General features: G+C 39.9%; 1 protein-coding gene across 1 annotated transcript in view; it reads right to left on the bottom strand.

Annotated features, from left to right (window-relative positions):
* SEC23IP (SEC23 interacting protein) overlaps positions 1–11519 on the bottom strand; it is a gene marked incomplete at its 5' end in the record, with an annotated part of 16662 nt that extends 5143 nt beyond the window's left edge. The window contains 14 exons of the mRNA XM_009079290.1: positions 474–576; positions 1250–1405; positions 2113–2319; positions 2499–2594; positions 2948–3118; positions 3707–3825; positions 4395–4603; positions 5859–6000; positions 6482–6571; positions 6884–7004; positions 8289–8378; positions 8719–8912; positions 9379–9580; positions 11008–11519. Of these exons, the coding sequence (XP_009077538.1) occupies positions 474–576; positions 1250–1405; positions 2113–2319; positions 2499–2594; positions 2948–3118; positions 3707–3825; positions 4395–4603; positions 5859–6000; positions 6482–6571; positions 6884–7004; positions 8289–8378; positions 8719–8912; positions 9379–9580; positions 11008–11519 (2412 nt within the window). The remainder of the gene's footprint in view (positions 1–473; positions 577–1249; positions 1406–2112; positions 2320–2498; positions 2595–2947; positions 3119–3706; positions 3826–4394; positions 4604–5858; positions 6001–6481; positions 6572–6883; positions 7005–8288; positions 8379–8718; positions 8913–9378; positions 9581–11007) is intronic.
* Between the last annotated feature and the right edge of the window lie 3541 nt (positions 11520–15060).

Below are 15060 nucleotides of genomic sequence, written 5' to 3'. Positions count from 1 at the left end.
TCCCTACTGGGTGTGCAAAACTGAAGTACAGCACCTTGGTCTGATGTGTACCTGTGAGCAACAAAATCCAATCCCTGCCCACAAAACCATCTTTTTCCTCAAGGTTTCCAGCACTGAACAGACATTGGTGAAACATGCCATGGTGGTCATTAGGGACAAGGTTAAAGAAACCAAGAAATTTAATTTCTGTTTCACATCATCTTAGAAATGAAGGGAAAAAAAACAATGTACAGCAAGTTTTAAATGGAACTTTGGTACTGAGAAGCTCAAATCTGCAGGAACTAAGATTATTATTTCTGAATGAAACTGTGAATGTCCATCTTATGGGGCTGGATGGAATTACCTGACGTTTAGGAAAACATGGAGTCAGATACCTGAGAACACTCATTAGTCTCCTAAAATTTTACAATACTCTAATGCACTGAATGAGTAAATTAGGAATGAGACCCATATAAAGGAAGTTTTGTTTTTACCCAGATGAAGTCTTTTTCTGCCTTTATGATGTGGAATGAGAACTGGTTTTAAATCCGTGTCGTCAATGATCATCGGTTCTAACCTGTAAGCCACTGGATCAAGCTGTTAAGAAATAACACATGGACACTGAGTTATCTCAGAAATTATTCTAATTATCACACTTCAGTTACAGAATTCCCTATTTATGATTTGCAGAGAACCATTGTTGAATTCTGTGCTGTTTGAATTTACAAAAACTTAGCTCATGACAGTTTGGTTTAACTGTAAGGTTAAGCAGGTTCATTAACTATTTTGGTCTTGTTCTCCTAAAGAGATTCTAATGGGGAGACACAAGAGTGAAAGAGCAGCAAGATTTTCTCCCACTCTGATATCTCTATCAACATGTCACTGTTTATTTGTTAAACAGGATGAGACAGGACAAATGTATTGCATATAAAAATTGAAACAGTCCACAAAAAACTACAAGAGTGGCTTTAAATTAGTGAAACAAATAAAGTTCTTTAAGCTCTGGAAAGGAACAAGGCAGATTTCAGACCAACCCACACCTGGAATGCTAGGTGTGGGACATATAGCCTGATCTACTTCACCTTTGCAATGAAGACCACAAATATTTGGAATATATATTTCAGTTGGGCCATTTTTTAATAAAAAGTATGTTCTGGGAAATGTATGCAGGGGAGAAAAAGTGTAATGTTTAGAAATTAAAGCTTAGCACTCTGCAGTCTTTGCCACCTGTGTCAACTCAAATCAAGCCTCAAAGGCACAGCTTACTCACTGGGTGATAAATATTGAAGAATCCCTTGCAGGTAGGAAGTCTGTAGTTCTCATCAATCTTCTCCACACCCCTCACAGTAAGGAACACTCCAATAGGGGAGCCAAGAGCAAAGAAAATATCTGGTTCAAAGTCCAATGCACTGTAAACCACAGAAACCTACCAGGCAGAAACCAGACACATCATCTCTCAGAACTGCCACCCAGTTTATTAAGTGCTTAGCTAGGAAGGAAAAAACATGTTGTGTATTAAATCAACCACATGCTCACAGTACTTCCAGGAAACTTCAGCTGCACTGGTCTCTTCCATACTAATACCAAAGTCCTGGTGTAAATTAATACTAGAACATTAAACTGATTTGTTGGGGTTGTTCTAGAAAAAAATATTGAAATAAAAAAATAAAATATATATTTAAACCAAGAAGTTTATGAGGTTTGGTTTTTAAGTTTAGTTTGAGGTAAACCTTAAATATAACAGCATAAATGGATCAATTTTGGTTCCCACGTTAACTGTAAAGGCCCAGAAGCATTCAATATTATACCACTCACACAGTTCTGCTTCTGGAACTGAACCATGTTTACAGCTCACTCACTGCTGAAACTGAAAATCAACTGCAGCCACAGTCTTATTATATTAAGTTCTGCTTTCCAGCAATCCAACCCACTCTCCAGGCCCTCCCTCCTGCCAAAGGGTGAAGTTCTGTGTCAACATAGTTTTTGTATAACAATCAAGGGAAGTAGCACGAAGTCATCAATGTTCAAATAAAACTTACAAATAAATAAATAGAAAATCCCATAAAAATAAAATAAACAAAACAAACCCCAAAAACCAGAATATACAAATCATGTCGATCTGTGTAGTCTCACCTGGCCAGTTCCAACTTCAAAATACTCATAGTCAATGTTCACAGAAGACACAGATGCTCCAACAGGAAGCTTCCTCTTTGCGTGCAGCTGACCAGACTCTGAAGAGGAGACAGAAGTTCCTGTCTCCCTTACTTTCTGGGCATCTTCTTGAGTCTGCAGTGTGGCAGCCAGCACTGCTTTCTTTTCTGCTGCTGCTTTCTTTTGTTCCTTTTGAGAAAAGTTGAAAAGTCAAGGTGGGAAAAAACTTTATTTCACAGTTTCAAAAATTCCTTTAACTTGCCCACGATATTAGCAAGTGTGTTCAAGAACAGAAGCTAATCCACAGCAAGGAAATCAGTTACATTTGCTTAACCACTTGTCATTTCATTCCTGAAGAATGTAATTACCTGCTTGGCTGCTCTGTCCTTTACAAAATTAGCTATTTTCTTTCTTGGCCCAAGAGGTATTCCCATTTCCTTCAGGTCATCAACTGTACACATGAGCTAAGGAAAAAGACACCAAACACACACATCAAACCATACTTCATAACTTTTCTGCTAACACAGAAAGTTTCTTACTGGCAATGACTTACGAATTTGGCAAGTAATTTTATAAAGCTACAGAAATTACAGAAACTTCAGACATGACACAAAGTGCCTTAACATAATTCGGGGGGATGCCCCACACCAAGAAGAGAGTCACATAATATTTAGTCTTCAAGTCATGCATTGATTATCTTATCTTTGCAGCTGCTCTCATGCCACATGGTCACACACACAAAACAGCAACAAAAAAAACCAAACATAAATCTCCATTCCCTGGGCAATCCCCACAAGTCAAGTGAACATTGCTGTACCAGAGACTCCATGTCAATTCGCTCCTTTTCAAATGTGCTTGTGTACTCTGACAAACTGAGCATTTCCAGGGTCTTCTGCAAAGTAGGAACATCATCCTCTACTTCAGGCTCACAAAGGTCATCACCAGAAGTAGCAATTGAGGAGCCCAAGGAACTGGTGTCTTCAGTCATCTGACAAAACAGCACAGAAACAGAATCACATCAGCTAACAGTGAAAAACCAATAGGCAACAAGCAAAAGCAAGTTGAACTATTTTCTCCTCAAAACATTTTCATGCAAGCTCTGTAAATATACATCTATTTTTAGTAAAGTGAGATAGAGATTTTCCACTAATAATATTTGTTTTGCTGATCTATTTAAAAATTACTAAGAGACAACAGTTTTCTTGAGTTTTCTGACACTCAAAAATACTTCCTTTATTCATCAAACTGGTCACCATTTCTAGCCTGAACATAGATTCTTTCCCAGATGTAGCTCTCCACCATTTAGACACTGTTAAAACCAAGTTATGTGTTCACAAGGGTCAAAGCTGATGTTCATGATCAAATCCCATTACCAGCCTACTTGGAACTTGAGAGAAATGCAAGTAGTTTTTTCTGAGAACTGACGATATTTACAAAACTGCACATCTCCATTGCCATGTTGAAATGTACTATCAGAACCCACTACCGTGTTTCAGCTAATAAATTCTGAAAACTTAAGAAAGAGTTGCTGAAAATATCAGACCTATTTGCCTGGAAAAATGAGCACACAAATTACCTGTTTATCATGAACAGCCACATCCTTCACAGTCCCATTAACACCAGAGAATGCTCCAGCATTTACGGATGAAGCCAAGTCCTTCTGGTTAGACAGTATGTCAAACAGAATTAAGGAACCTGGAAACAGGAATTAAAGTCGACTTGGGGAAAAATGTCAGGTTTTTGTATCCCTGAACCTCAAGCAAGATTTATATGCAATAGCAACAACATTATAGAGATTGATCAAAAAAGATGGCTGAAATTAAACACCCATATATTAATTTTGACATAGTCATTCTCAGCTAAGAGCAAACCCTTTATTTCCCTTGTTCATGCCTTGATTAAACTCTTTCCTTACACACCTGAGATTGCTTGCCAAACTGGAGGAAAAGTTTCAGCCCAAACAACCAGGTCAATATGACATTATAATACTTAGTTCATCTTGCAAAAAAAAAAAAAAAAAATCAGTGTACTTTTCCTTAGCGGGGGTTCTGAGACACAGAAATCACCCAACTAACAGATCTTTGAAGACAGACAGACACTAGATAACCTGTCAACTTTGCAATACGAAATAGATACTAAGTCTTCATGCAGGAAACTACTCATTTTCTCTCAAAGCTTGATAAACTTAGCTATTGAGAGCTGTATTCTGGAAGACAGCCAGGCCCTAATAGCCAATTTGAGCCCTCTGCTCAATGAGGAATCACCTAAGCTGTGCCCAGCCACAGACACTCCTCCCTTGAAGTCGGGGTTGCGGCTCATGAACAGTGCGTACAGTCGGTTCATCTCCATCCCCACTTTATCCACGATGGTCTGGCAGTAGGTGGGACTGTTGTAGAACAGGATGTCCAGGAGAGTTTCATTGGTGAAGTGCCTCAAGCGACCAATGCTGGGCAGAGTGATTTTCTTGATGTTCCTAGAACACAAAATCATTAGAAGCATAAACACCTTTAAGGAAACACAGGTTAAGATTGTTAATTTTTGCAGCGACAGGGAAGAGAACTACAATGTAAATACCTCAGGAAAGGCCTCTAAAGACATTTTCAAAAACCCATACAACCTTCCAGCCTTGTTGCATACTCATACATTAGTGCTGCTGCCTGACTGTACATATCTGAAAGAGACACAGCTCCCTTTTTCACTCTCCAGGCTGAAGGGATGCCTGAAATAAACTCTTCTCTATTCCAACACTGCTCTCATATAGCAACAGGGATGTTTTGTGAGCAGATTGGTTGAAGAGGAAGAGAAAAAGAACTCACATATAAAATAAGAATCATAGAATACTCTCTTCTTGAAGAAAAAGCTTGGCATTGCCATCTGCCTGCCTGGAGCTAAGACAGCTGCAATGGAATTGCTCTAGAATTGAGGCTGACTTAGCTAGCACTGCCTGGCTGAACAGATAATGATAATGCAGTGTTCAAATGTGAAGGAAAGACTAAGCTCCAAGAAAGCAGCATGACTTGACTGAGCTAGAACAATCTGGTGCACACCAGAGGGCACTTCAAGTGGCACAGGTTGCTATGCTCACAGTTTCTACTTCCCCATCTTTGAGCAAGAGAAAACAGCTTGAAATGTCAAGTGACAGCAAAGGGGTAGGCACAGAGAAGTGATTCTAAAGCAGACTTTAAAAATCTGTAACACTCCTACCCAAATGTAGATACTTTGCTTCAAGAAAAAAAAATCCTGAGCTCAACCGCTTTATCATAGCTCAGGTACTCCTCTAGGACTGGGCAGAGGGCTCTATGCCTTCCTCAGAAAGAGGATACCAACACCTCTAGGGTCAAACTCAATCAGACTGCAGGAAGGTAAAGAACAGAGAACTCTCCATTCTAAATTGTACATACCTCCATGCTAACCACCTCACACACAATCACAATCTCTGCACGCTCACTCATAATCATCTATCATGCATTGGCCACTTTCATGGAAATGCAGTACTGAAAAACTGTGTGTGTGAAAATAAACAAGAGAAAATATTCCTCATGCCTTACCAGCTTTCCATATACTCATCATCAAAATGATAATTTAAAAAAATACCAATTTTCTTTTGTAACCCAGACATACATTTACTCATCAAGCCTAAAGTGATTCACTGCTCTTTTCTCCACTTTCCAAAAAAACTGTTAAGAAGCAGCTTATAAGAAGGTTTCAACATTAAACAACATTCTCACCTGTCTACACCTGTTGCATCTCCATGCAGAGAGCTGTGCCAATGAACAGGCAGGAATTCCACCCTGCTCACTTTACGTTCCTCTAAACCCTTCTTAAAGTGAGTCTGCAACAACTTCAGGGAAACACTCCGAAAATCGTCAACTGTAAAGATGAATAATGACAATCTGATAGTAGCAGCACTCAAGCAACACACAAATACTTCCCCCCTCCTTCAATTTCACACGTAGCTGGAATATCAATGATGGAAACTGCAAACTGGAAAAGTCTTTCCAAGTATTACTACTCCAACAGCAAGAAAATACATAAAATTGGATTTTCTAGCAAGCTGCTACTTAGCACACAATGAACGCATTTTCACTCCATGACTAGACAAGGCTTTCTTATTTCCTCATTTGTACTGGAGTGTTTTTTTATAAAATAGGCAAACAACATACCACACTACAAGAAAAAGCAAAACAACCCCAAACAAAAATACTCATTCAAACAAAAAACATCCCAAAACCCAAACCACTCTGCAAGTCTGACTAGTAATAACAGTTAAAGCTGTAAATCTGAGAAGGCACAGAGAGCCACATTTCGACAATTAAGAATACAACTGCTCATTATACAAACCCAAACTTACCACATTCAACAATGCTTCTAAACCTCAAGTCACATACAGGACCTATGCCATGAACCATAAATACTAGGTGGTCAATTTGGGACATTTCTCCTGTAGAAAAAGAAAAGGAAACATTCAGAGTACCAATATGTACTGCAGGAGTGAAGTTTAGAGTCAAGTAACTCTAAGATACACTTGCTGTACAAAGCCCATTACATAACGTGGTTCAGGACATGACATAGCTCACAGGATGCCTTTGTTTAAAAAGAAACCAAAACCAGATAACCTCTTTCAAGCAGCTTAGACTAGCGAATAATCTTGAGGCAGGAACAGTTCATTGCTACTCCACTCATTACTGTCCAACTTTTGCACAGAACCAAACCAACAGCTCACAGTGCAGACCCATGTACAACAATCACATACCATCAGGGATCTCATCCTGGTCATCATCAATCCCACGTTTTACCACCCTTGGTCTTGCCTGACCATCTTGAGTGGTGCCCCATTCATCTGGTGTGGCAGCAGGCTGGAACTGAACTATCACCTGCAACAAATGCATTGTCAACTACAAACGCAAAACCCCTTCTGACTCCTGCTGTTAGTCTGAAAGCACTGCATGGTTTAACACACCTGACTGCTTCACCTTGCATCTGACACTCAACTGTTTTCTTCAGTTAGCACATATGCAAAAAAAAAAAAAAAAAAAAAAAAAAAGGCCTTCATTAACCCTAAGGCTATTCCCTGGGGCAGCAACAGCTTCATTAAAACTAAACTTCAAAATCATAGATAATACTTATTAGCATGAAAAGCAACAGGTGACTTAGACAAAAGACACCACCAGTTGGAGAAGCTGTGATTGCGCAGTGATACTGAAAAATTTTATCTCCTCAGATAAGCAGTGTTGAATCTCCTCTTTCCTAGTCCCCAGTATCCACTCTTCCTTAGCAGATTACTGTCTATGTGAGGAAACTGAATAATATCTTATTTGCAATAACTATCACAAGGAGAAAAAGAAAAAAAAAAAGCACAATGCTTTTCAGGGAAGGACAACAGCATTTGATGCAGCCCAGAAACCTCAGAAAGTGATGAACTGAGCAGTACAACTGTTTATAAGACTCACAGTCTGAACACTTATGATACCAAGTGGTTTAACTGTTCCTTCTCTAGGTTTTACTGGACAGAATTCCTTAATCAGCATTACTAAGCACTTAAACTAGGAGCAACAGTAATCCTTTTTGGCCCTTGGATTATTTTATTTATTAATTACTGCATCTGTGATAAGTGAGCAGTTAACAGCATTGGTCAATAAGGCTGAAGTCCATGTTTTAATATACAAGAGTGTTCACAGAGGATTGAGAATAACTCTTAAAGCTTGTTTTACTATACTTTCTTAGGGCCTAGAAATAGTCACAGTAGAAAACTTTCCATGGCTTAGATAAACAATTTACCTTTTAGTTAGATTAATGCACTTCTCCACATGAAAGCTCTTAGTTGAAATTCTCTTTCATTTGGTACAGACTGTCTGAGGTTCAACTAATTTAAATTGCCTACCATTTGCTGCCAGCTATGCTTAGCCAAAATATTGACTACATAAACCCTTATTCTCCTTAGGTTTCAGAAAGTATTGTCTTTTATCCACATGGCAGCACACTGAAGCAAGCAGAAGTTCAGTGTTCTGTGAACTTTATCATCTTCATTGCACACATATCCAAAACAATCAGCAAGTACATTTCAAGCAAGATTAAGACTGCATTCAATTTATGTCTCCATCCATTTGCTCAATCACCCTTAATGAATTCTGTGAGCCACAACTGCCAAAATCTGTTACCTTGGGATTATGCATAACAATTGTCTCTCCATTTGGGAACTCGAGTCGCCGATGCCACTGATTTGTAGTTACAGCCCTTTTATATTCTGCCTGAAACAGTAAACAAGTTACACAAAATCAGTACATCTTCTCAGGCAATCTTCTCAGCAGTTTTTGGCCTTGTGCATCATCTGTTACAGTTATAATTTACATAACTTTGTTTTATATAAAGTGTCACATGAAAAGCTACACAAGCTGATTTCAGGTCACAGCAGTGCAGGACTGATATGTGAGCAATGTGGCTTTCTAGCTGCTCCACTCTCCAGGATTTGCTTATTTATTTTCCAGCAAGTGCATTCTGGAAATCACTTCAATGAAACAGAAATATTTCTAAGGTCATTAACACGATGAACTAACAAGGCCTTTGTGACAATGTAAAGGTAATACTAACCTCTAACTTTTCACTAAAATCCTCAGTGTAAGGAATAAACCTGCTGTCCTTGTCTCCTTTATAAAACCACAGGCATCGTCTCACTTCCGAAGGCTCTTCATCCCAGTAAACAGCTTTTCTCACCCTGTCATACAGGTACACGTCGTAGCGACCCCCGTCTGTGCTCAGAACCACACTCTCAGGGTCAGGCTGGACTGGGACACACAAGACATGCTTCATTACCAAACTAACACATATAATCTCCTCTCTCACCCCAGCCCCAGGCACTTCTGCTACCAATATTAGTCCATTCAGACAGTTATACAATGCCAGAGAAGCTTCATAGGATCAGGCAACCATTGTGATGCCTCTAAAACGCTCCTATATGCTCTGCACGTAACAACAAAGCTATGAACAACTCCCAGATACAAATATTTACTCCAGAACTGGCAGTTTAACAAAAAGACAAACCATATGAAAATTTGGCATCCACCAGGGATGGTACAGTGACAGCATCAAGTGAAAGATAATGTAAATGAAAAACTAAGCAGCACAAAATACATCACTAAGGCACATATTAACCTTACTGATTACTGCCACATCACACTCACACATCAGTGGCTCTACTCTGACATCTTCCTTTTAGTCTTTCTGTTCAGCTTTAGGTAAGATAGTACTTACCAGAATTATAGACTTCCTCTAGTTTTGCAGAATCCAGAATGCTGAAGGGCATCCAGAGTTGTTTGTCCTCCACCTCCTTACAGTAGAACCAGTGTGGCTGAACTGGTTCATATTGGTTCTGCAGCAGGACGGGATGGGCTGGGACCAGAGGACCTGCAGTCCTGGGAGCTTGGAGCTGGGTCTGGGATTGGGACTGTGGGAACTGAAAACAGATGGGCTCATCACCTCAATGTCACTCAGTTTTTACAGAGTTAATCTATACTTACACTCTAAGCCTTAATTGCTGACATTTTTTCCTCCCCAAAAACATTATCTTTCCCTCTAAAAATGTTATAGACCAGTTGTCCACTTTATCATGTGTTTGAAAACTTACACCTTTTCCAACTGAAAAAGAATGTGAATTTTGTTCCCACAAATACTGTTAAAAACTGCTATGCTTTAGCATTGTGACTACCTAACACCAATAAGATTTCAAATATTCTCTTAAAACTTCAGAACTCAAGCTGAGCTTATTTCCAAAATCTGACATGAAAATAAAAATGGATTCTTCTCATTCTGCATTTATACATTAACTGCATCTTTTCATGAAGATTGTCAATTTTAATAAGTAATAATTTTAACTTCAGTAATAGCTCTCTTCCTGCAAAGTGATCAGAACAGGCAGATTACACACTCAAATGTAGCCTCAGTGACACAAGTAACTGATTTTGAAAGGGATTTCAGCCTACAAAAAACTGATCTCATACCAATTGTACAAAAATTCCAGTCAGTGCAACTAAAACCAAGTGATGTCAGAAGTAGCAACTGCTTTGGCTGATGACACGTTTAAGGAAAAAAAAAATTAAAAGAACGCCAAAAATATTGTACAATATATAAAGTCAAGCAAACAGGAGTTCTGAAATTACCTAATCTAAACCTCCAGACTGTTTCGGTTCTACTGCCCTTGCTGTGGTTTTGACATATTATATAATCTTTATATTCTTTATCCATGGTATCAAAAATACTGCAACAGCTTAGACAAAAATAAAACCAATTTTTTTCTGTTTTCAAGGCAAAAGTGTCAGGTTCTTACTAACCCATTTGCATTATTTTAATAAAGCTTTTGTGCAGCTAAAGAATAGAGATTAATGCTTTACATCACACAAAATCCTCGACCGATACGTTCCAAAGAGGTTGCTGACGATTTTATGTGATTTAATTTCAAGCAGTTCTGGTTTCACCAACAAAACCAGCTTGAAAAGAGACTTTAGCCCATATCTTGCAAATGGTTGAATGACCTGATTCACAGCAGAGGCACAAACAATGCAGCAGCACAGCTGAAATGCAGCAAACTCAGAAACCCACAGAAAACAGCAGTGGAACTTCACAAAGAAGCTTTTTCCTGACCCCTAGAGGCTCACGTAGCTACAGCCTCAGGGCACATTCACTTCAAAAACCAGGATGTTTTCCCAAAACAACAGTTCAAGCTCCTTCTAGTCACAAGACTTTACTGTTAGAAAAGGTTCAAGACTTTTTCTCTTTTTTTGGTGGAGAAGAAAAATCTTCAAACAATAAAACACACACTTCAAAGGGGAAAGTGACTTGGATTGTTTTGTTCTGGTACCAGAGCATCAGGAATGAGTTACATACCTGTGTGAGTGGCCCTGGAGGTGTCTGATACATCTGGACAGGTGGCACAGAGGAAGGTGTGTGAGCAGGTGCATAACCCTGTTGCAGCTGTGGTGGAGTGAGGTAGGGGTTGGCTCTGCTGCTCAGGGTGGTGTGTCTGTATGGGTTATATCCCTGCTGAGGTGTTCCTGGGGGAACAGCAGATGCGTTTGCAGGTGGGGGACAGCTCTGCTGAGGCATTCCCACCTGGGAAGTAGGAGGTGCACTGTAAGACTGGGACTTAGGAATATGTGGTGAAAAGGCATTTTGCCCATCCTGTGACCCAGACACGACTGGAAGTGAAGTTGGAGGCCTGGAGAAGGCTGGTGCCCCAGTGGGTGTTGCAGCAGTTGTTAAGGGTGGCTGCCCAATGCTTCCAAAGGGATCACTGCTGCTGGGTACTTGAGAGAAGTAGTTGAAAGTCTGTGGTGGATTGGGGCTGGCAGAAGTCTGACCCAAGAAGCTGTCCTCTTCTCCAACATCTGCAGAATCATCTGTAAAAACAAAAGGATCGCTGTTACAGTACAATACAGTAAGTAAAACTGGAGATACTGTGAGAGGTTCAAACCAGTCGGTGTATGTAGTCGTGATGTTCTGTAACATCATCAGCTATTACCAAAACTGTTGGGCCCCACAAAGCCAAAAGGATTACAAATCCTTGGTGATTAGGCAGTCAGAGTGCAGAGAAAGAGCAACAAATATTAAAAACATTAAATAAGAGACCAAAGTATAACTGGAGTCAGGACCCTCCCAAGGCAACTTGGCAGGCATTAAAATTCCTCCTAACTTCACTTGTGCCTCACAAACGCAAGAGCAGCTTTGGTTCATGTCCTTTTGCCATGAAAACAGTTACTAAGCACCAGACGTTATGCTATAATTTTCAGCCTTCCATGATCAAATTCAAAACTAGAGCTTAAGAACATTCTCAAACAGGCCAAACTGACTGGTCAGTCAACTCACTCTTGCCTGCTCCTTCAGCAGAGGCCTCACAAGGTTTCTCACTTGACTTACAAGGTGGTATAACTCACGATCCCAAGTCACTCGATGAGCAGGACTTATTCCAGTTCTCTCTAAAAATCCTAGTCTAGACTGGCATAAAAGCTAAATCTCTGGTCCAGAAAGATCAGTCCTCAATCTGCATAACTGCAGGAGAGGGCTAAAAAAACTGCAAGGCCATGACTGCCCTCTCTCATTGAGAAAAAAAATATACCAGATCCTGGACAATCACAGTTTTCTTCTTCGCAGTGATCTAGGAACAAGTGGAAAAAAAAAAAAAAAAAAGAGGTTTGGCATTATTACAGGTGTAACAGTAAACTCAGTTAAACCTGTGATGTCCCGAGCACCACTGCCTGCAGGCTGAGGGTCCCTGCAAGGAGTCAAGGCAATCTGCACCAGTCATAAGTGTCTCTGCAGCTACAAGCAGCCAACCACAAATGACTTTATCCACAGCCAACACAATTGTAATATAGAGCATCAAGGGAGTACAGGGGAAACCACAGAGAAGTCTCCCTGGGAAGTTGCTGTTCTAATTAATTAATCATAACAGAAGCAGCTGCCACGATTAAAAAGACTATTTTAACCATCTTTTGTTCAGCAGCCTTTGCAGACAGCGTCAATTTATCAATTTCTCTTACTTTTCTTTACTGCATTTAATTCCACTTTGAAGAACAACCCCAAAATCTATGTATGTAAGCCATGGTAAAACCATTTATAAGGCCACTCAGAAGTCAGGCCTGTGGATTAGCTCCCAACTACAAACAGAATAGACATTTTTATACGAAATAAAAGGTCTTCTAAACAGCAAAATTTGCCTTCCTTTCATATTTCATACACACTGCAGAACAGAGAGCAGCACACTGCACACCACACTGTCAGCCCTCAGCTTTCCAAAACGAGAGGCAGCAGAGGAGGGAATTCACCTCACCACGTCAGGTCACCATAGACATGTGGCAATGTGCTGAAGAGTTCTCAAGGCCTTTAGCAAATGCCTCTTCACAAAACACCCACTATCCCCCCATTTCAGCTCGATTTAGTCTAACTGCAGCTTTCCTTGCAAAATGAGGATGACAAAGGTTCTGCCAAAACAAGAATTACACTTACACCTGTATATATGTGTATTTATATACACTCACACGCAGTTTTCCAACATAATACATTACTGTCTTGCCTTCTTCTAATTTTACCAACACTGCCTTGGAACCCAAGCCCAGTCTGGCAGTAAAACAAGCACATCACACACATTTAAAACCTGAATGTACAGCTCTGACATACAGGGGCACTATTCTCCCCAGGTACAACACAGTCTTTCTTCAGCCGTGACTGTGTCAACCTCCTGTACATCCCTCCCTACATACAGTATAAATAACCTTGTCCTTCACAGGTTGTCACCTGACAACCACAAGAGACATTAGTCCTTCTCCTCACTGGGAACACTCCTCTCTGCCTACAGTAAATAGATTGGTTACATCACCCACACCTGAGCCAAAGAATGTACCTTTTATTGTCCAACTGCAAAGCACACACCACTAATTACTCACTCTTGGAGACAACAGATACAACAATTCCATGATGGCACACAACCTCCCACTGTTGGCTGCCAGATGTCAAACCCTGAGATCAAATCCTATTACATTTTACACAACTTAAACATCAAACTCAAGAGTTTGTTCTTTCCTGTTTCATGCTATGATTCAAGATAAAAGCTATTCTCCACAGCCAGATCCCTGTAACACGTGGCTGGACAGATGGTGAGTGCAATGGACTATGGATAGAGGACATTTAACAGGGAATGGGCCTTGCTTGGATACACGTGGAATATGGCACAGCCTCTGGCACTGACATTCACTCCAGTGGCAGAATTATGAATCCTCACCTGATCAGATTTTATGTGAGATGGAGAGCACACAATTCACCACAGTAATGAAAACCCATCAGATTTTCTCCCTGACTCTCTTCTAAGTCTTCAGGAAATTGCCACCACAGTCATCTGTGCAAAGTTCCTGGCCAGAGCAGCACATCAAAATCACCTTATTTAATAAAAAACAATGCATATTTTCAAGAAAGAAAACTAGCAGGATTGCACAGTGGAATTAGGAAATGTTATCAGCTACCTAGATACCTCAGGTAAGTAGGAGTAATATCCTCATGTTTTTAACCCCCCCCAAAAAATGTGGTTGATCTAAAATAATGTTTCAAAGCTAAACATGACAAACTTATCAAATCTACAGAGGTGTACTGTACTGATTTCCAGCTCTATTAACACTTATTTTAGCTCCGTGTTCCAATAAAGTCTTGGATTTTGGATTCAACATAGAATAGGTTGGGTTAAAAGAGACCTTTAAAGATCATCTACTCCAAGCCCTGAGTGTACAATGCACTGAAATTTGAAACACCTGATTTCTAGATGCATTTCTAATGCTTAGGGCTTTAATCTCAGGCTGAATGCACACCCAGACAAATCCATTCCTTCACCTGGAACTGCCCGAGCTGCAGGTTTTAGGCTGCACACACAAGTACTGGGAACACCATTAAGCCTTTAGAAGGGAAGGATAATGATATAACCACAACTGAATTAGCAAAGTTATTTAAGGTGCCTACTTATCATGCTATTTTCTCACAGGAAATACAGAAGATAACACAGACTAGGAGCTTAAAAAAACCCAGTGAAAACACTCAGCACACCCCGAATGGAAGCAGTGACACCCGAGAAGAAAAGGCTTCTAAATGTTGATGTGTGAGTGAAATGCTGATTTACTGTCCGTTCCAGTCCTTGTGTTTCTGTAGTTTTTAAGTTAAACCTATGGAGTCTGGGCAGTATTTAACAGTAGGTGTGTTTGGCTCAAATGGCATCAGTGATACATCACTTCTTACATTTTTGGTGAGGAATAAAAAGGAATATATATAAATATATATATACATACACATATGTATGTGCATATATATACATACACATACATATATACACACATATACACATGCAGAAATGACTAACTACTTGGATTATACAGATGTTGAATCACTACTTTTCACCTTGAA

Source organism: Acanthisitta chloris, unplaced genomic scaffold (genome assembly GCF_000695815.1).
Source record: "Acanthisitta chloris isolate BGI_N310 unplaced genomic scaffold, ASM69581v1 scaffold10417, whole genome shotgun sequence".
Classification (NCBI taxonomy): domain Eukaryota; kingdom Metazoa; phylum Chordata; class Aves; order Passeriformes; family Acanthisittidae; genus Acanthisitta; species Acanthisitta chloris.
This window is presented reverse-complemented; position numbering and strand designations above follow the sequence as displayed.